Source organism: Ovis canadensis, chromosome 11 (assembly GCF_042477335.2).
Source record: "Ovis canadensis isolate MfBH-ARS-UI-01 breed Bighorn chromosome 11, ARS-UI_OviCan_v2, whole genome shotgun sequence".
Taxonomy (NCBI): domain Eukaryota; kingdom Metazoa; phylum Chordata; class Mammalia; order Artiodactyla; family Bovidae; genus Ovis; species Ovis canadensis.
Window position 1 is genome coordinate 57,974,416 of NC_091255.1, and position 19,049 is coordinate 57,993,464.

Genomic DNA, 19,049 nt, shown 5'->3' on the forward strand with positions numbered 1-19,049 from the left:
TGGGATGTCCACAGGGGCCCTTACCTGGAGGCCAGCTGGCCTCTGGAGGCCAGGCCAGGGACTCCCACATGCAGCAGTCTGGAGGTTTCCCTGGGTCCCAGTGGACCACACAGGCAGGCGTGGGTCAAGGCCAAGCCCTGGCGAGCACACAGCCCCTACACCTGGGGTCCATCCCACCCCGGCTCCTCCGGGCAGGCAACGATGGTGCTGGAAATGAGGTCTGGGGCATATGATGAGCAGCCCCCAGCTGGAGGTTGCAGGGTCAGCCTGACTCCTCAGGTGGTCGGGACAGGGGAGAGGTGGGTGGTCTCCTTGCTTTGGGGTTCAGGAGCCTGAGGCTTCAGGAAGCCCAGACCAGCAGGAGGAGAGGGCCAGGGACCCATATGTGTGCTAGGAAAGCACCCTTAGCACAGGGGTGCCATCAGGAAGCAGGAGAGCTGCTGCCCATGGATGCCATGATGGCTGAGTCTCAGTGTTTCCTAACCTTGATGTTATTGGACAGCCCAGGACTTGGGGCTCCCATCAGCATGCCCAGTGTCACAGGCCAAGAGAGTAGGGATCTCACTTAGGGTCTGCCAGGAAGAGGTGTTTCTCGGGTGGTTTCTGGGCTTTGGCCGACCGGTGCAGAGTGTGCAAGATGAGAGGGAGTGGACACGAGGGGTGGGGGTGGGGGGCACCACTTGGCAGGACGGAGGTGGGATCCAGGGCACCCCGGGCCAGGACTCAGGGCTCCTCCACGCCTCCCCTTCAACTTCTGGATGGAGCCACAGCGGGCTGCCGGCCTCTCCATCCACAGAGAGACGGGGGTTGCCCAGAGCCAAGGGCCACTGGTCAGTCATAAGGACCCTCCAGAGAGCCTCTGGGTGCCTAGTCCCCTCAGGGCTCCAGTGTTGAGGGGGCAGGAGTTCTGGTGTTAAGAGAGTGGGCTGGTGCATGTGGGGGCCTCAGACCCCACAGCAGCCCCTGGGCAGCAGGAAGGCACAGGTTGGATGGAGGTGGGGGCTCTGCACCCCCTCAAAAATGGTGACCTTTCCAGCCCCTCCCCAACACCCAGCAGCCCTGGACTACTGCCAGGGCTCTGCTTGGCCAGAGAGAAACCTCCCACGTGCTGGCACTAGGCACCCACCTGCGGGGCCACACTCTCAGCGCCAAACCCCACCCTCTCCCCAACCTGTCCAACACGCTCCCTCCAGGCTCCCTCCAGACTCTCGCCAAGAGGCCTCTACCCCCAGGCACTTCCTGCAAAGCTTCAGCCTCACGTGGAGGAAACACTGCTGTCCACCAGACATCAGCACATGGGGTCAAGGGCCCGGATCCTCCTGGGGCAGATCCTGGCGTCCCTGTATTGACTGACGTGAGGGACGCCAGCCCAAAGCCCGACAATCTGGTTCTGCAGCATCCGTGTGCCCAGCCAGCCCAGAAAACCCAACGCGTGAACCCAGGAGCGGGTCAGCTCCTCCCCTGCCTTGGACCAGGCACGTCTGCTGCTGTTACAGGCGTCCTCCTGGTGTAACGCATCCCAGTGACTAGCCACAGTGGGACCTGTGCCCGTCACCAGACCTGCTGTTTCAGGTCATCACCCTGCTTCTTGTTGGGCAGGTATTGAGCACCTGCTTCTTGTTGCGACCTGCAGGAGCCCACAGGCCTGAGCCAGGGCACACCTGAGCTGACCCACAGGCCTGAGCCGGCAGACAGCCGCTCCTCACAGTGTGCCTGAGTTTTCCCTGCAGGGGATCAGTGTCAGCCTCTCCCAGGTCCTTGGCGTCTCAGCAGTTGCTTGGGAAGAATCACAGCCTTGGGTCTGATTACATGACAAACCTGTTAAGGTGAAGCCCTTAGCAGGATGAACAGAGTATCTCCTGAGATTCTTATCTTACCCAGAACCTGTGCATGTGAACTCATCTGGAAATGAAGTCTTTGTAGGTATGGTCAAGATGAGGTCTTACTGGATCAGGATGGGCCTGGGTCCAGCAATTATTGGGCGTATAAGTGGAGGGCCACGTGGACAGAGATACTCAGAGGGAAGAAGGCCAAGGAACAGCAGAACAGAGACTGTGATGTGTCCACCAGATCAAGGGCCAAGGACTGTTGGCAACACTAGAAGCTGGAAGAGACAGGGAGGGGTCTCCCCTGGCACTGTTGCAGGGAGCGCAGCCCTGCCCACACCTTGATTTTGAATTTCCGGTCTCTAGAACCGTGAGAGAATAAGCATCTGTTGTTTAAGCTCCTGGGTTGTGGTCATCTGTTTCGGCAGCTGTAGGATACTGACTCATCCTTGAGGATCTGGGGCTCAGAACAGCCCCTAGGTATCTAGACACTTGCCCTGGGATCAGGCATTTGGGGGAAGCTGAGGTCAAAGGGCAGGATCTGGGTTAACAGGAAGGGGGTGGGATTGGTCCACCAGAAAGACAGGGGTTGTAAGTATGGAGGTAACAGCCTCACTTAGAGTTGGGTCCAGTATGAAAGGTCCCTCACGGCAGGGCTGGCAGTGGGGGGCACTGACCCCAGGAGAAGATCTGACCTGGACCCCCAGCTAAGGGCCACACACCCCTGACCAGGGCTAAAGACAGACGCGTCATTGATCCGTCAGAGGCTGGTCTTTATTCCCTGGAATGGAAACACCTTGCAGTCCCAAAATGATGATGACTGGCAAAGCCCCTCCTTTAAAAATCCAAAAACAAAATGAAAAACCATTAGGTGTCTGGCTCCATAAATTTCCATCATAAGAAACAACTTTGAATGGTACCCAAGCCTGGTGTTGGGCGTCCATGGTGGGCTACAGCCCCCACACTTCACCCAACAGACCAGCCAAACACAGTGACTTCAGATGCCCAGAAAACAGTACGAAACGAGACACAAAGGCATTTTACGACACGGGAGTTTGCTTCCTATGGACATTTCTTTTTTAAAAAAAATATAATAACTTAGTTGGCATGTTACAGCATCTCCGATCAATCCGGCAGGGAGTCCTTGGCTGGAACCTCGTGAGGCCGCAATGCAGCGTGTGCCTACTCGGCCTGAGCGCCAGGCACTCACCACAGTGTGAGTGTCCACTGCTGCGGCCGCGGTCACCTGGCGCTTACTCCGTGCCCATCTCGCAGGGGTTCAGCCCCCTCTCCTCAGCGTCCCTGTACATCCTTTGGAAATCCTTGAAGCGTGGGGCGCAGCCAAGCCAGGCCTCCCCAAAGTGCATGTGGCCGGTGAAGAGAAACTCGCCGTGCCCGGGCCGGACGCCGCACTCCAGTAGCGTGGAGACGCGCCCCCGCCAGCCTCCGCCCTCGCCCTCGGGGGCCAGCCGGAACACCCTGCTCTTCTGCCGGTAGAGCCGGCTCACGTTCAGGTGGATGGCCGACTCCTGCCTCTCCGGCTCGTGGGTGACTTTCTGGATGGAGCCTCGGACGACTGCAGAGGAAGGAGGGGGGGGTCAGCAGGGTGCTCACCAAGCCAAGAGCACACCCCACACCCCGCAGCCAAACTGGGAACTGATCCTGAATGCTGCCTTCCAGAAATTCTCATTAAAAAGTGCAATCCACACACAAGAGGCTGCCTAGGGGCTGCTCTGCCACTCACACTGTCGGGGGGCAAAGATGCCCTTCTTTCAAGGTCCAGTCACAGAAGTGGGGGGAAACAGAAGGTACAAACCTCACTGTGCACCAGCTTTTCAAGTTGGAACAAGAAAAATGACTGCAGTTAATACCGAAGTTCTGCTGTGGTTCTGCATCAAGATCGGACAGAAAGGGTGAAGCTTGGAGAAGAGGAAGGTGACAGGAAGAAGGACAGAGCAGGCACAAGCTTGGGGACCCCTAGCCTGGCCCCAGATCCCGTCTGTGTGGGGCCAGAAAGAAGGGGGATTGCACTTCCTCTCCCCAACTGTCCTGGGAGCCTAGGGGGCTGAGTCAGGTCCTACTGGGCCGGTTCCAGCAAACTCATACTGAGTGTTGCCACCCTTAACCCAAGAACGTTTGTGCCAATGTCACAAACAGGCAGAGGCTGAGTCCCTGACCTCAGCCCTAGCCCCGTCAGTGCCTCTAACTCCCACTTCGGTGCCTGCAAGGAACCTGGCTATGGGCAGGGGCGCCAGGACTCGGGCTCAAGCACAAAGCAGGAAAATGCTCAATATCCCCTCAAATAGGAATTCCCACCTTAAAGAGGAATTCCCAACTCTCGCCCGGTCCTGCACACAGGTCCCTTCCCTTGGGCTGGGGTGGGGTGGGGGTCACTCTAAATGAGTGGAAAGGAAGGCATTTTCCCATGACCTGCAATTGGTGATGGTGGGGGGGGGGGGTCAGCAAGCCCAGTCTTAAGCACAGTCTCTTCCCCCCGGGGAGTTTATTTCTCCCACATGTTGGGACCCTCCAGCATACTCACCAAAGTCGCTGGTGCAGACAGCCAAGAGAACCTCTGTGTGGCTGCAAGGGCGGCACGGGGCTGCAGGGAGAGGAGAGAGCCAGGTGCGGGGTCAGATGGGGCCTGTGGAAGCTCGAGAAACACAGACCCTCCCACCCTCAGCACACAGGCCACATGACATCCTATAAATCCTCTGCTGTCAGCAGCAACTGTCTAGGCCCGGGGGCCTCTGCCATCAAGGTGCCAAGAGAGAGCCAGCAGGAGAGACCATGACCTCCACCTCGTGGGTGGGGAGACGTCTCTAGAAGCTCCAGGCTCACCTAGGCCGCCTGCGATGGCATGAAAATGAAGGGCAAGTGGAGTTTTATGCTGGACTGCACTCAGCTCATGTCTGCAGTCACACTTGGTAAGCAACCACTGGGCTCTAACTCGCTTTTCGGTGCCGAAACCAACCTGAGCTCATCTGAAGCCGCATTCCTGACACCAGCCTGGCCAAGAGCCTTGCGTGGCCTCGGTGGTCAGGCCTGGAAATGCCAGGGCCTCCCACTCACATTGCCTGTCCCCACGGTCCCATCTGCCACCCCCATTCCACAAGAGGTCAAAGCACTGTCTAGAAGCACCACGAGGCTGTGGCCCTGCTAAACGCATTGGTGGGAGTGAGAGACGTGTCCACCTGCTTCAGTGGTGGAGTCCTTGTCTAACCGATGGGACCGGATGACCACCTCCAAACCCCTCCAGACACCTTTCACAGCAAGTCCAGTTCACAGGATCCCCTCTGAGATCCCGAGATGTTGGAGGGGGCTGATTCCTCCAGACAAACCAGTCCCTCTCGGTGGGCCTCTGCCCCAGGTCAGTCCTCACTCTGCCCTCCACCTGCTGACTCAGACGGGCAGGAGCCCTCCAGAAAGGCTGGGGATGGGGGAAAGAGAAACCTCGAGACTCAGGGGACCCCTGGGGACCACGGTGCGCCTAACTCAAGAGTGGATGTGGGGAGACACGAGTTTATCATCTGGCTCTGATTTTGCACTTTTCCTCACCTGTTTCTAGGGGCCCAAACTCCCTAACAACAGAAACATTAGGTATGAACGCTCACCAGGACAAGCTTCCCTCGGCCCTTTCATATTCTAAAGGCCCCACAGGGTCTCCAGCCTTGACACCCACTGGGCTGGACAAAGCTACAGCTGTCTGCCTGCCTGGCTGTGAACTGGGCTGAGCCGTCACCTGCCCAGGGGCTGTAGTGACTTGGGCCCTGGAGGAGACAGGGAGACGCGGAGGAGAACAGGAGGGGCCTCCAGGACCCAGAGTGTGTGGGGGGGCACCCAGAGATGACCCTGGAGTCTCCAGCATCCTGGGACCCCCGAGGATGGACATGACGTGTCCAGAGCACTGGCCTTCCTGTCCTGCCCCTGGTGGGGGTGGGTGCACGCATCCCAGTCCAGTCTGGCGAGTACATGACTCACGGGCGCTTCTGCCAAGTTATCAGGAAAAAGGAGAAGCCGCAGAACAAGAACAGCCTGTTGGACGCGTCGGAAGCATCTGAGAGGACGGAGCACCTCCCACCCCAGCTCCAAATCCCGTGCCTTCTGCCCACCTGTGGCTCTTGGTCATGAGTGTGGACCCCCAGCCTTGAGGCCTCCCCTGAAAAAGAGGGTGGTCCACTGGGGGTCCCCCACCTCTAGCCTGCTGGGAGCCTCCTGCCCACAGTGGGCCTGACAGAGGTCACTATGGTGAGGAAAGTGGGTTGCACGGCCTCACGTGCACTGGGGGGACTTGTATCTTATGAGACATGGCAGTGGGGAGACTTCCCATCCTGGCGGTACCCCCAAGGGGCAGAGGCCCCCATCTGGGACCCCGGGGCCAGGCCTTGCAAACTCCAAGGGCAGGGGGATGAGAGGTGAGGCCCGCACAAGCTCTCCAGAAGCTGAGATGGGCCCAGGCCACGCACCCTGGTCGGACTGCAGGCCTAGGTATGTGTAATTGCCAAGCCCTGGAGCCTTACCTTCTGTGGGTCATAGGCCCCAGGACCTTGGCTGACTGCTGGGGAAAAAGGTGGCACAAGCTTGTCCCGGGTCCTGACTCAAGCCCAGTCCCATGGAGGATGTCCAAGGACCCGGTGGCCCCAGGGGCAGGTGGGCAGCAGCCTGCAGACCCCTCCTGCCGAAGCCTCAGTGAGCTGGCGCCACCCTGACAGCTGGAGCTAACAAATCCCGCACCCCCTGCGACTCTCTCTGACCCTGAGCTTTAAGAAGTGTAGGCACCTTCGTGGAGAATCCGGGCTGCAGATGCTAACAGCAGCAGTCTGGAAACAATTATTAATCGGAGTCAGGCTTGTAAAGGCAGAGTGGAATGCGCTGGTTCCTGACACATCGAATCTCGTTTCCTTGCGGGGAAGGTGGGGAGGGGGTGACCCAGGGGCCGGGTGGAATTCTGGCCTGTGGTTCTCGGAAAAGGGGAGGGGCAGGGGAGTGTGGACATGGAGCAGATTACTCTGGAATGTGTAAAAAATGAACTGAATGAAGTGGGGAAAAAAAACAGGGTCGAGGAGACCAGCCTGGGGGTGGCAGGACGCAGGTGAGAATGGCAGGTACAGATGGGAAGGGCAGCACCTTACTGTCAGGCTCCGGGCAGCCCGACGCCCAAGGAGATGTTTGCAGATGGTGGGGTGCTGGTTCAGCAGGTGGGACGGCCCAGGTGAGGATGACTGGGATGGAGATCTTGTGTGAGACACTCTCTGGGGTCTCCAGCACAGCCTCACCAGGTGGGGAAACGCAGCATTTCAACAGGGAGGAAAGTGCAGGTGGTGAAGTGGCCAGTGTTCCCTAAGCCGAGAGCCTCCTCTGATTGGCACGACAACCCCGCGCTCACCCCAACTCCAGGCTGCAAGGTAACATCGTCCCACAGGACCCTGAGGGGCCTAACTCAGGCTGGCCACCCCGTTAGAGGCCCCACAAGCACAAGGAACTCCCCCCCAGCTCACCAGCCGTCTCCTCCACACCTGCTCTCCTCCCTTCCTTTTCCTGGTGGGCAAGGAGTCACACCTTCCACCCCAAGAGCCCGGAGCTGGATAAGATGAAAGGTAATCTTAATAATGACTTGGGGAGCTGGAAAAGCACTGGTGCAAGAAACTAAATTTTCAGGGAAAAAATTAAGTTCTGTTTCCAGGAAATAACCAAGTTTCTTCTCATTCCTGCACGCTGTTGTTTATCTCCCATGGCCCCTCAAGGCCACTCCTATATTCTAAGGTGCCTGAAGGGGGGGAATCTCAGCAGGGACCCCCCAAAGGGGTCATTTGCCTCTGACTCATCAACAGAGCGGTTTCAAAGGGGATGGGGAGGTGAAGCCCATCAGAAACTGTGGGACCCAGGCCGCCTCACCCCACCTGGCACCCACAAGCAGTGATGGGTGCCACTCCTGAGCCTTCACAGCTGGCACAAGGGTGAGTCCTCCTGCCCCTCCCCACCCTCCAGCTGTGGATCTGAAACACTACTGCTGTCCCCCTTCACCTGCACACAGGGGGCCAGCTCCAGGTGGGCATCACACACAGCCCTCCCCTGCTTCTCTGCTCCCTAAGCATTAAAAGAACAGGCTGGAATCAAGGGTCCCAGAAGAACCCCAAAGATGGGGTCTACCTCTGTCCCTTAGAACCAGACCGAGTAACACCCCTGCCCTCCCTTGCTGGCCACCCCAATGGGTCCCCCAGGCCACTGGGCCACGAGGGTGCTGCCAGCGCCTGTTTACCCGAGTATACTGGGACCCTGCGGAAGATGGTCAGCCGGGGCCACAATGAGGCCTCAGCACACGGTCCAGGCGTGGCCTGGAGCTTCTTCCACTAGTGAGTTGCATCTGGCTGCTCGTCTGCCTTTTATATCCTGCTAGACTTTTCCAGCACCAGAGGAGGGAGTGCTGGGTTCCTCAGGTGCCTGGCGAGGCCCTCATGGGAGGGGGAGGGGAGGGGGCAGGTTCCCCCGCTCCGGCCATGTGGCAGCCCAATCCTGAGTCCCCCAGGGCTGAGGGACCCCTGCCGCCCGCCTGCCCCCGTCTCCGCCTGCCTCTCTGTTCTGGCCTCCTCTTTGGCTGTCGGCACGTCTCAGTTCATACGAGGCAGCCGATTGTGCAACATGATGAACACGAGGCTGACACGCTCACCGTCAACATGCCCGGCGGAACCACCCAGAGCTGCGGCCGGCGAGGCTCATGCACACCTCCCCTCCTCCGGGATCCCGGCCCACAGGGCCTCTGCTCTCCTGCCAGCACCAACTGGAACTCGTGACTCATCGGCGAGGGGGAAGGCTTGTCCACCTCCCCAGCAGGTTGCTTCCTGGGCTTCTCGGCCCCAGGACGTGCGCTTACCTCCAGGGCCCACGCACCAGGGATCTGGCTTCACCGGGGTCTCCCAGATGGAGCCAGGGCCAGACAGGAGGGCACTGCCCTCTGAGAGCCCGCCCGGTCCCGGGGGAGGTCACTGCTGCCAGATGGCTGGGACCAGCATTCCACATTACGTACCCATTCCTCTGGCATTAAAAGCTTAGGGACGCATCCCTGGGGAGAAGGGACGGACCAGCCTTCCCGGATCCCTGCTACCCTCGCCTTCTTCAGGACAGAGAGGTGCTGGGCCCACAGCTGCCAGACCCTGGGAGCGTCTTGAGTCCCCAGCTCCAGTTCTGACAGTCACTGCATCTATACTGCCCCAGGCCAGCGCCCCAGCCACTGGGCAGATAGACGGACACTCACGCCCCACCACCCCCAGGGTCCCTGGGATCGCTGCAGGCCCCAGATTTAACGTGACACTCCAGGGCCAGGCAAGCATATGGCTGGGGGTAACAAGAGCACCCCAGCAGCCCAGTGTCCAGCCGCAGCCATGCAACCAGTGTGGGGCCCTGGCTAGTGACCAGATGACCCACCTCATCACATGGGGCCTCCTCTCTGGGACCCCACGGGGCTCTCCCAAATCCACTTACTGCCCTAGCCTGGAGACATGGACCTGGGGTCTGGGGGAAGGGGAGAGAAAGTCTCAGGTCCCCAGGGCTGAGTCACAGGCTGAGTCATCCCAGGTTGCATTTTCCACCAGAGACTCCAGTCTGTGCTGACCAGATCACCCAGGTGGCATCGCGGAAAAACCTTTACACCATGGCCTCTGAGAATCTGGTGGGAGCCGCACAGCAAAGCAGAACAAAATTCCAGCCGGAGAGAACAAGTGACCAGTAGCTCATTGGTCTCAACCCTTCAACATTTTAATCAGTAAAAGGACTGCTAGCAAGTTCCTAATATCTGCCCCCTCCGCCAACCATCGCCATGGTCAGACACATCAAATTTGGGGACTGGGTTTTTCCAGATTTTGTTTTTATGGCGAGTTTATCTCCAGTGGCTCCCCGCTCCATACGCATACACACCAGAGAGAGCCCTGGTGATCACTTGCTGGTGATCAAGATAAAGGCTGTTGTGGTTAAAGTTTTATTCAAGTCCTGGGGTTTTATAGCCACTTTCAGCATTCCTGACAGGGTCCTACCCAGTCAGGCCCTGGGGGAAGGGGTCCTACCTGGGCAGTCATACGCTAAAACTCTATAACAGACCAGTTTAGGTCGAGAGAGAGTTAAGGTTTTAGAAAATCATCGGAGTCAAGAACAACAGGACAATATTCTATAGATTTACACTCAGGAGAAAAGTCTACATTTCAAATCCTAGGAGGTCTGAGTTTTCCCAGTGGAAGATTTTATTCACTAAAATGTGGAGATTCTACTATTCTTGGGGCTGATCCACCCCTCATACCAGGTGCTTCACCCTCAGCACTGCTGACGCGTGGGGCCAGGCCATCCTCCATGGTGGAGGGACCATGCCAACACTTGGGGCCAGCTCATTCTCCGTGTTGGGGCTGCCCCATGCACTATGGGGTGTGAGCAGCACCCCTGCCTCACCTCCATCACTTGATGCCAAAGCACCCCCAAGGGCCCATCATCTCAGCCGGTCACTGAAGAACAGCTGCCTAGAACCTGCCCCCAAGCTAATCCGAGCTCCCACCTTCCCCTTGGGAGGCATCTTGCTACCAACTAGTTTTGGAACTGAGGAAGATGGTGCAGATGGTGCACCCAAGTGCTACCAGCCCCCACCCCACACACTCGGACCCTGCAAAGCCATCTGTGCCTCGGGGCTACAGCCCCCCGGGCCTGGTTGTCCCTGATGAAATGATGAGGACCCTGAGTTTACCCTGTGTGGGAGCTCTTGGAGCCACACACTCCTTTCTGCCCACAGAACTTCCAGAGACCAACACTGCTCTCCCCACGGGGTTCAGCAGAGCTGTCTGCTGGCCTCAAAGAGAAGGAAGGAAAATCTGAAGCCAACACACCAGCCCTCAGCCACCCAGAGACTCCCTTGGGGACCTCGCCCGGAGTCCCCGGATCATCACAGCCACTCAGTCGCCCCGCCTGGCATGGCGCTGGTGCCCTCGCTCCACAGGGGCGAGTCCTCACTGACACCCACACATAAATCGGCTCGGGAACCTGGGACTGGCTCATGATTCAGGACACCTCAGCTCCGGAACAGGAATCAGCCTCAACTCCCACCCAGAACTCAAATGTTTCAGGGTCTGCAGCCGACACCCAGAGCACCTCACCGACTCGTGTCTCAGGAGAAACTCTGGAGGAGTTTGGACGGTAAAAGCACCCATTTCAAATTGCAGTCACAGCTGGTCCAGGGAAGAAGAGTGTACTAGGGGCCAGGACCGTGTCACGGCTCTGTTCTGACCCACGGCCATCGTCCTGAGTCCAAACTGCCCACAGCACACCAGGGGCAGCCTCGGCCACCCTCAGGCAGACCCGCCAGGTCTGAAGCCCAGACTCAGGTAGCGTGTTCTTGCCTGGATATTCTTCCCCATGGGAGGAGGTCAGGGCAGGAGACGATGGATGAAGGACAGGCCCAGCAAACAGGAGAGGACCCCCCCCCCCCGAGGCCACCCCCGCACCTGCGTGCCACACTCACCCGACAGGGCGTGCAGGTCCAGCCCCGCGCGCCTGCTGGTCAGCTCGTACTGGAAGCCCGTGGTCCTCCTGCTGATGTCTTGCTGTGGCGTCGCCTCCACGAACAGGCCCCCCTGCTCAAAGCCTAAGCACGGCGCCTGGCCAGGCCCGAGGTCCCCGTCCCGCACCAATAGTTTCAGTTCTCCAGTCTTTTCCAAATAAATATTGGCCCCCGAGGAGCCCCTGAGGGGCTTGATGCACAGAGTCAGGTTCCGGGAGGGCGAGAAGGTGTTGGGCCGCAGGTTCACGATGAGCGCCCCGGTCGGGTACATCCACTCGACGGTGCCCGCCGAACAGCGCAGGTAAACTTGCTCCACCTCCTTCCTGTGGGCCTCGTGCGTCAGCCCGCTGTGGAGGGGGAGAGACACGTCAGTCGGGAGATGCACCTGAGCACCGCGGTAAAGAATCCACCTACAATGCAGGAGCCACAGTAGACATGGGTTTGATTCCCGGGTCAGAAAGATCCCCTGGAGGAGGGCACAGCAACCCACTTCAGTATTCTTGCCTGGAGAATCCCATGGACAGGGGAGCCTGGCAGGCTACAGTCCATAGGGTTGCAAAGAGTTAGACAACGACTGAAGCAACTTGGCAGGGCACGGCAGCACCCCTCGCCCACAGACAGGTGGCCGCTGTGGCCACCATGCAACTGAGGGCCCATCTCCAGGGAGGAGGTGCGGCCACGTGGTCCCACTCGTCTGGCTCTGAGCTCTCTGGTGCATGTGGGAGCTCCTGGCTCCTGGGCCCTCTCAACACCCCGACACTCCACTGGCCTTGAGCCCAAGTCCTTGGAGTTTCTCCCTGAGCTGGGATGGTGACGGGTGCAGTGGAGGTGGGAAACATGGAAGGGACGGATCTTCCAAAAAATAAACAGGGAAACACCAGCAAGATGTTGGCACCAACCCAGGTTCCAGATGACCAAATGAGGGTCAGGAAGCTCATTTGATGGGAGATTCCCATTGAGTGGAGTAGAGACCAGGGAGCAGATTCAAGTGACAGGAAGCAGGCTGGAATGCCATGCACAGACAATAAAGAATGCACTCCAGGGAGCAGCTTTTAAACCAAAGGGAACGTTAGCAATTTGGTTGGGGGGGGGAGTTGTTGGTAAGTTTTGTCTTTAGGGTCCCCATTAGACACAATGTTCCTATTGTCTTGAAGGCAATGATGTGACCGCTTTGTCATTCATTTGTAAACCTGAAGACCCTGCATTGCCAATCTTTTTTTTTTTTTTTCCCCAAAACAAACTCAAATTTCATCAAAGCAAGATACACAAGTCAAGGAAAGGTCCTCCATGGGGAGACACAGGAGGGAACTGTGGAAAAAGACCACAAAAGATCTGTGGGATGCCTGTCTTCCCGATGGGGACTGCTGAGGAGTTCAGTGGGTTTCAGTCCTAATAAATGCCAAACAGGAAAAAATGAAGTGTGCTCTGCTCTCGGGGTGGCAGGTCTTGAGTAAGTTGTAACACTATGTTTTCGAGAAATTGAAACCATCAAAAACGTTCAAGTTTCCCTTACTCAAGACTTGTAAATGTCAGCTTGTGGTAGCGGTTACGTCATGACTGAGCAGCCCTGGAACTCAACCCGGCGACTTCAACTAAGTGTTTTATTACATGAAATTTGGTTCTGATCAGATCTCAGACAGGTTCACCCACATTCTTAGGATTTTCACGTGAAATAAACAATGCTATATTCAGAGCCCTGGCCTGAGTGAGTTACCAGAAACCTTTTCTGCAGAGGAGAAAACACATAACATATGGTCTGCATTTACTGTTGGTGACTCATGCTCGGGGCCCCGAAAAGCCTCGCTTTTCATACGACGGCCAGCTGCAGGCTGGGGCTGCACAGTCACCCTGCAGACCACATCAGAAGGAGGTGTCAAGGAGGTGAACTCCCTCCTAACCCCACTCCCCACCCCCAAGGCCTTGGGTCATAGGCAGCCTGGCCTCAGACGCCTACCGGGGCCGCACACGCAGAACAGACTTACAAATTACAGCCACATAAAACTCACACAAGCTCATCTGACACACAGGAGGGGATGGGTGTAATTACAGTGCTGGGTGACAAAATTAGACTAAATGGTGTGTGGCTGCCACAGATGACTATAATCAGCCCAGCTCTTATGCAGCCAAACAAACTTTATCACAGTGTCCCTCCTCTCCTGGCTCCAGCCTCAAGGGGCAGCTGGACACTTGCCCGATGCCCAGGCACCAATCCTCAACTCTCTCTCCCACAAAAACCATCCCGTTAAAGGTTTTACTTCCTTCTCAGTGGGAAGAGGGGACCCTAGGGGCCAAGGGAGTGGAGAACCCACGGCAGAGGCCGTACCTCTCACTAAGCTGCCTTAACCTCAACAGTGGAGGGGGGAACAGGGGTGGGCTTACTCTCCACCCACGTCTTGGCAGGGGTGAAGGCAGCCCTCATGGGGACTGATGGCCAGCCCACGCTGCCCAGGGGGAGGTGGACCCGGGGCCCCGGGGGCTGCCACCACCAGCCTGTGCACATGACCACATGCATCCATTTACTAACAAGTCACTCACCACCTAAAAGAGGACTAGCAACAAAGAGACAGTGGACAAACAAGAAATCACTTGGCACCCATCACTTTACCCTCTAGCAGGTCCACCCCATCCCCAGAATCTGCACAGGCTCTGCTCTGCCTCTTCTCTCTTTTTTAAAAATTATTTATTTTTATTTATTTATTTGGCTGTGCCAGTTCCTACTTGCGGCACATGGGGTCTGCTATCTTCGTTGTGGCACACAGGACCTTTAGCTGCATCATGTGAACTCTTAGTTATGGCATGTGGGATCTAGTTCCCTGACCAGGGATCAAACCCGGGCCCCCTACATTCTGAGCACAGAGTCTTAGCCACTGAACCACCAGGGAAGTCACCACCTCTGCTGCTTCTCTCTTGTTCTACTAAAACATCAGGACCAACAAGACTCCCACTAGGCACCCAACACAGGAGTGTCCACGGTCGCATTACAGCAAGAGCTCCATTCAGACAGACATCTGCTCAGTTCAGCCTGGGGCCAGCTGAAGTAGAAGATTCACGGTCTACCTAGTACCTATCGGAAAATCTAGTCACCACTGAAACACTGAAAAAAACTTCTGTTAATGCAAAAGTGCTGGAGATGCAAACACACAACACATGGGTAATGGTCACTGGTGATGGTATTTTACGATTTTCATATGACATGCAAATGACATCCTAACCAAGCAAAAATGAAATAACTATGCCCTGATGTGATGAAGCTCAAGGATGCAGGGAAAAAATACATGGTTCTATTCAGCCTTAGGAAACTGAGAAAACTGATTTGATCTTGGATTATTTTAACTGAATTAATGCATTAAAAAGGGGGGGGGGTGGGAGTTGGCAAGAGTCACTCCCCAGGAGGACACACACCTGTGGAGCACCTTTATGGGAAAGATGGCAAATTCCAAGTTGCTGCAGGGACTATCTGACGGGGTCAGTGTGGTGGCAGCAGAGCCCACACCACTCATACCCACAGCCTGGTCCAAACCTTGAGTCACTAGAAGGAAGTGATGGTCTCTGGTTGACTAAAGTCAGGAAGAGCTTCAGATCAAGGGCGAAACCAAAAGGCTCTGCTTCCTGGAGTTACCTTTCATTTCCCCACCTCGCAGGAGAGACAGCCCAGGTGTGACATACCAGCAGTGCCCAGCCCATCACAGTGGGAAAGTTCATGGTCCACCTTTATGACCAGGGCCTAATAAAGATAGGACGCATCCTGCCCTGGCCGAGGGAGAGGGATTTCAAACCCTTCTACTTAATTGTTTGGATACACCCAGAAACACATCCAGCCTGTCAAATAAATGTGAGTGGCCAGTGTCATAAACAAGCAACTCCCTTCGTATCAGGCGATCAGAAACCGCCCGGCGCATTGGGGCTTGCACCACCCTGTGCCGTCTTTAGAACAGCTCATAAAAAGTCATAAACGCTATAGAATCAGCAGGCAAACCGGTGCACCAGGGTAAGAATCTGTCAGCTGATCTGCGAGAGAGAAAGAAAAAAAAAAAAGGTAACTGGAGGGGCAGCGATTACAACGCCAGAGGCGGTGGGGGTGTGGGTGGGTCTTTATGCTCCTGAAATGTGACTTGGACCTATCTCTGCTCCAGATCCTGCCCGTAACTTCTACAGCCACGGCAGCCACCCTTGACAAGTTTCTACCTTTAGGTTGAGTGGAGGACACTGGAGGGTGTCCAAGACCAGGGGTTCATTAGCAATGATGGAGGGAGAAGGGGGTACAGGCAAGTGGCTCTGCTTCTGCAGGTAGGTAAGAGGATGCACAGGAAGAAGAGGGATTCCTCTACCCAATACAAACACCTGCATGGTCCTCAGCTCCCTCGGGTCTCCAGAGGAGACATCCTCTGCACACTGGTCCTCCAAGAATGTGAAAAGGGTGTCAGCTCCTCCTCTGGAAATTCAAGCTCACAGGGGTGGGACTGGGTTTCTGTTTTTGATCTGCTGAAGCAGGACACCCCACGGCCTCATTTTGGGGATGCACTGATTCATCCAGCAGAGGCTGCAAAGCAGGGAGTTTAATTACCAGCGAGGGGGGAAAGGGCAGCCCCAGAAGAGTGTGTCAGAGTCAGAGGCTCCCAGCCAGCTCTGTGCTGGCGCCAGCATTCTCCAGGCCAACCCTCCCCCAGAGCTCGGATCTGCCGCGCAGGGCCCAGTCTCAGCTCCACCAACCCCTGCTGGCGGGAGACCTTCTGCAGCCCAGAGGGCGGGTGACACCAGCCCAACCTCAGGACACCGGGACCTTCACTCTGGGATGGGTGGGAAGTAGAGAGAAAGGAGCAACGTGATTGCTAATTTCCACAGAGAACTGGGGACTTCCCGGGTGGCTCAGCAGTAAAGAATCTGCCTGCAATGCAGGAGACGTGGGTTTGATCCCTGGATGGGGAAGATTCCCTGGAGAAGGAAACAGCAACCCACTCCAGTATTCTTGCCGGGAAAATCCCACGGAGGAGCACGCACACTGGGTCTGGACGTATCCAAGATGACCAGCAGCTGCCCTGCTGACGCACAACCCAGCACCCTGGCACAACCCTGCCCTTCTCGGAAAAACCGTCTTCACTCAAAATAACCCCATGACACCCCCACAGCATGAGGCGTCTGCCAGCGGGAGTCTTCCCACCAGAAGGCAGGGTTTTAGGGGCCCTGCACGGTGGGACGCCCGGACACCCAGACCCCAAGGGAGTCCCGGCCCACAGTGTTTTCGGAGAAGACAACGCTAGCATCTCCGTTCCTCTGCAAACTCTTGAACCCGCAACTCCCGAAGCACATGCCGTCTTCTCCGACAGCGAGGTGCCGGGCTCTGGCCGGCGCCCTGGTAGACGGGTGTTCTCCTCCTGAGTAGCTGCGCTCTCACCAACCACCCCCACTCCCCACCCACGCTTGTGACTTGCCTGTCACACTGCAGTTAAAAAAAAGAAAAAAGTCCTCGGCTGCCTGCCTTGGCGGAGGGCGTGAAGGGGGGTCGCCGAGCCCAGCGCGCGCTGCCAAGGGCGGCCTGACCTTCACCGGGCGGGGCGGGGGGCTAGACCAGGCCCAGAACTCGCCCGGCGCAAGGTGCCCGCCCGCGCGTCTCCGCCCGCACCGACGTGGTCAGCGCGCGGTCAGCGCCAGGGCCCCCTCTCCGACCACCGGAGCCGCCGCTCCCTCCTACCGACCCGTCAGTCCCTTCCCGCTCGGCCCTGAGCGCAGGCCCGGCTCCTCCCGGCCCGGGGCGAGCAACTCCTCGCAGAGGGCAGAGCCCGGGAAGGGAGAGAGGGCTGACCCCCGATCGCCTCTAGTGAAGGGTCGCGGGGTCCGGGCTGCGGCTCTCTGGGAACCGAGTGGCGACCCGCGCGATCCTGCGCCGGGAGAACGGGCTGCCGGACCGAACCGACCCCACCGCGCTGCAGGAGCTCCTTCCCTTGGGCGTCCTCTGGGCCGGGGGACCGGGACGCCGCGGGCTCTTTTGTTCTAGAACCGGGGGCGGGGGAGGGCGGGGACCGCACTCTGGCTGGAGAGCGGGCCCCCGGGCCCGCGAGCCCCCGCGCGCTCGGCCCGCGCGGGAGGGGAATGGACGCGAGGGCCGCGCTCGCGCCGCGCGGACTCACCTCCCCTTCCAGCTGCACAGGTCGCTCGAGTACTGCGCGCCCGCGCCGCCCAGTAGCACGGCCAGCAGCAGCAGCAGCGGCGGCGGTCCTGGGCCCGGGGCGGGGGGCCTCGGCCACAGCTGCCCCGCGCGCCCCCCAGCCGCCCGCGTCGCGCCCCGCATGCTCTGGCTCCGGCTCGGCCGCCTGTCCCGCGTCCGCGCAACAGAGCAGACCCTCGACCCGGCGCGGCCGGGCGGCCGGGCTCCGAGTCCAGGCGGTCAGGTCGCGCGCCCTCCGCGCCTCCAGGGCGGCCGCCCGCCCATCCCCGCCGGAGTCGGGGCCGCCGGAGCCGCTGGAGCCGCTGGACCCGTGCGCTCAGGTCCGCGTCCGCCGCCGCCGCCAGAGCCTCTGAAGTCTGCAAGTCCGCGGTCCCGGTCCCGGCTCAGCTGGGGGGCGGTGCCCGTCCCGCCGCTCCGCCCCCGCCCCGGGTCCGCCCCCGCGCGCCGGAACTCCGCCCCTTGCGCCCGCGCCCCGCGCCCCGCGCCCAGTACGCCCGGCTGGACGCGGCGGATACCCGAGTCTGCGGCGTGGCAGGGGCGCGGAGCGCCGGGGGCGTGTGGCTCAGGGGTGGGACAGGCTAGGACGCCGCGGAGAGGAGAGGGCTGCGCGAGGGACGGGGAGGAGGGCCCGGGAGGGAAGAGCCAGGTTGGAAAGTGGAATTTCGAGCGGGAGGGGGAAGGGCAGCAGCGCGTCCCGGGCTTGTAAGGTGCGGGGGCGGGGTAGAAACCCGAGACCCGGTGTCTGTGCAGACCCTGGCCGAGCGCCTGGCCGGCAGGTCCCTCCCGCGGGCAGACTGAGTCCGGAATGGCCTCTGGGGTGTAGCAGGGGCGCCTGGCCATGTCACTGCTGTGTGACCAGCCTGAGGCCGTCAGGGATGTTCCTGGCACCCACCCTCCACGGGATCTGAGTGTGCTTTGCGGAAGTTCAGACTGTCCCGTCCCGCGGCCCACGGGGGAGCGGGGAGGCCCGGCTGTGGCCGGGGATGTGGCTGACTCACAGTTGAGTGTGCGGTGGACCCTGGGACACCCATTTCACAGAAAGGCTCTGGATTTGCCGGCCGAGGTCACCGCTCCTGTGCGTCCCTCCCCCTGGTCCCCCCCACCCGCCATCCCTGCTCAAAAATTAGTCTCCTGCCCGATTCACCAGCTTCGCACTTGATTTTCGAGGTGGGGACCCTCTTGTGTACTGTAGGATTTTAGCAGCATTCCGAGTAGCAGTCCCCACACCGCCAGGCTTGGCAACAAGACCTGTCTCTGCCGAATGCTTCCTGGGTGCAAGTTTTCCTTCTGAGCTCCCTGTTTGCGCAGCACCCAGCCTCGTGAGCACAGCATGAGGAGAGCCGCTGCCTTCCCCAGCTGGTCACTGGGGCCAGCAAGTGCCTGACATCCAAATAGGAGGACATAGGCAACTCAGAGGACCCTAGCCTCTGGAAGGATGATAAGGATCTACCAGGTGGAGGGAGGGAGCCCTGGCACACCAGCCAGCCACCCGCCACCCCAGGAATCAGAAGCAGGTTTTTCTGCTTCC

The 19,049-nt window shown here is 58.7% G+C and overlaps 1 protein-coding gene across 1 annotated transcript; it reads right to left on the minus strand.

Annotated features, from left to right (window-relative positions):
* Nucleotides 1-2,578: 2,578 nt before the first annotated feature.
* Nucleotides 2,579-18,111, minus strand: METRNL (meteorin like, glial cell differentiation regulator). Its single transcript, XM_069541843.1, has 4 exons — nucleotides 17,484-18,111; nucleotides 11,320-11,705; nucleotides 4,369-4,428; nucleotides 2,579-3,402 (listed from the first exon to the last, which is right to left on the minus strand). Exons 1-4 carry the CDS (start codon nucleotides 17,642-17,644, stop codon nucleotides 3,080-3,082), a joined length of 930 nt encoding a protein of 309 aa, XP_069397944.1. The 5' UTR covers nucleotides 17,645-18,111; the 3' UTR covers nucleotides 2,579-3,079.
* Nucleotides 18,112-19,049: the final 938 nt, after the last annotated feature.

Coding starts and splice junctions, on each gene's coding strand:
- METRNL (XM_069541843.1), bottom strand. CDS start 17,644: ATGCGGGGCGCGACGCGGGCGGCTGGGGGGCGCGCGGGGCAGCTGTGG. Junction 11,706..17,483: donor CTGTGCAGCTGGAAGGGGAG/GTGAGTCCGCGC, acceptor CCCCCTCCACAG/CGGGCTGACGCACGAGGCCC. Junction 4,429..11,319: donor GGACCTGCACGCCCTGTCGG/GTGAGTGTGGCA, acceptor CTCTCCCTGCAG/CCCCGTGCCGCCCTTGCAGC.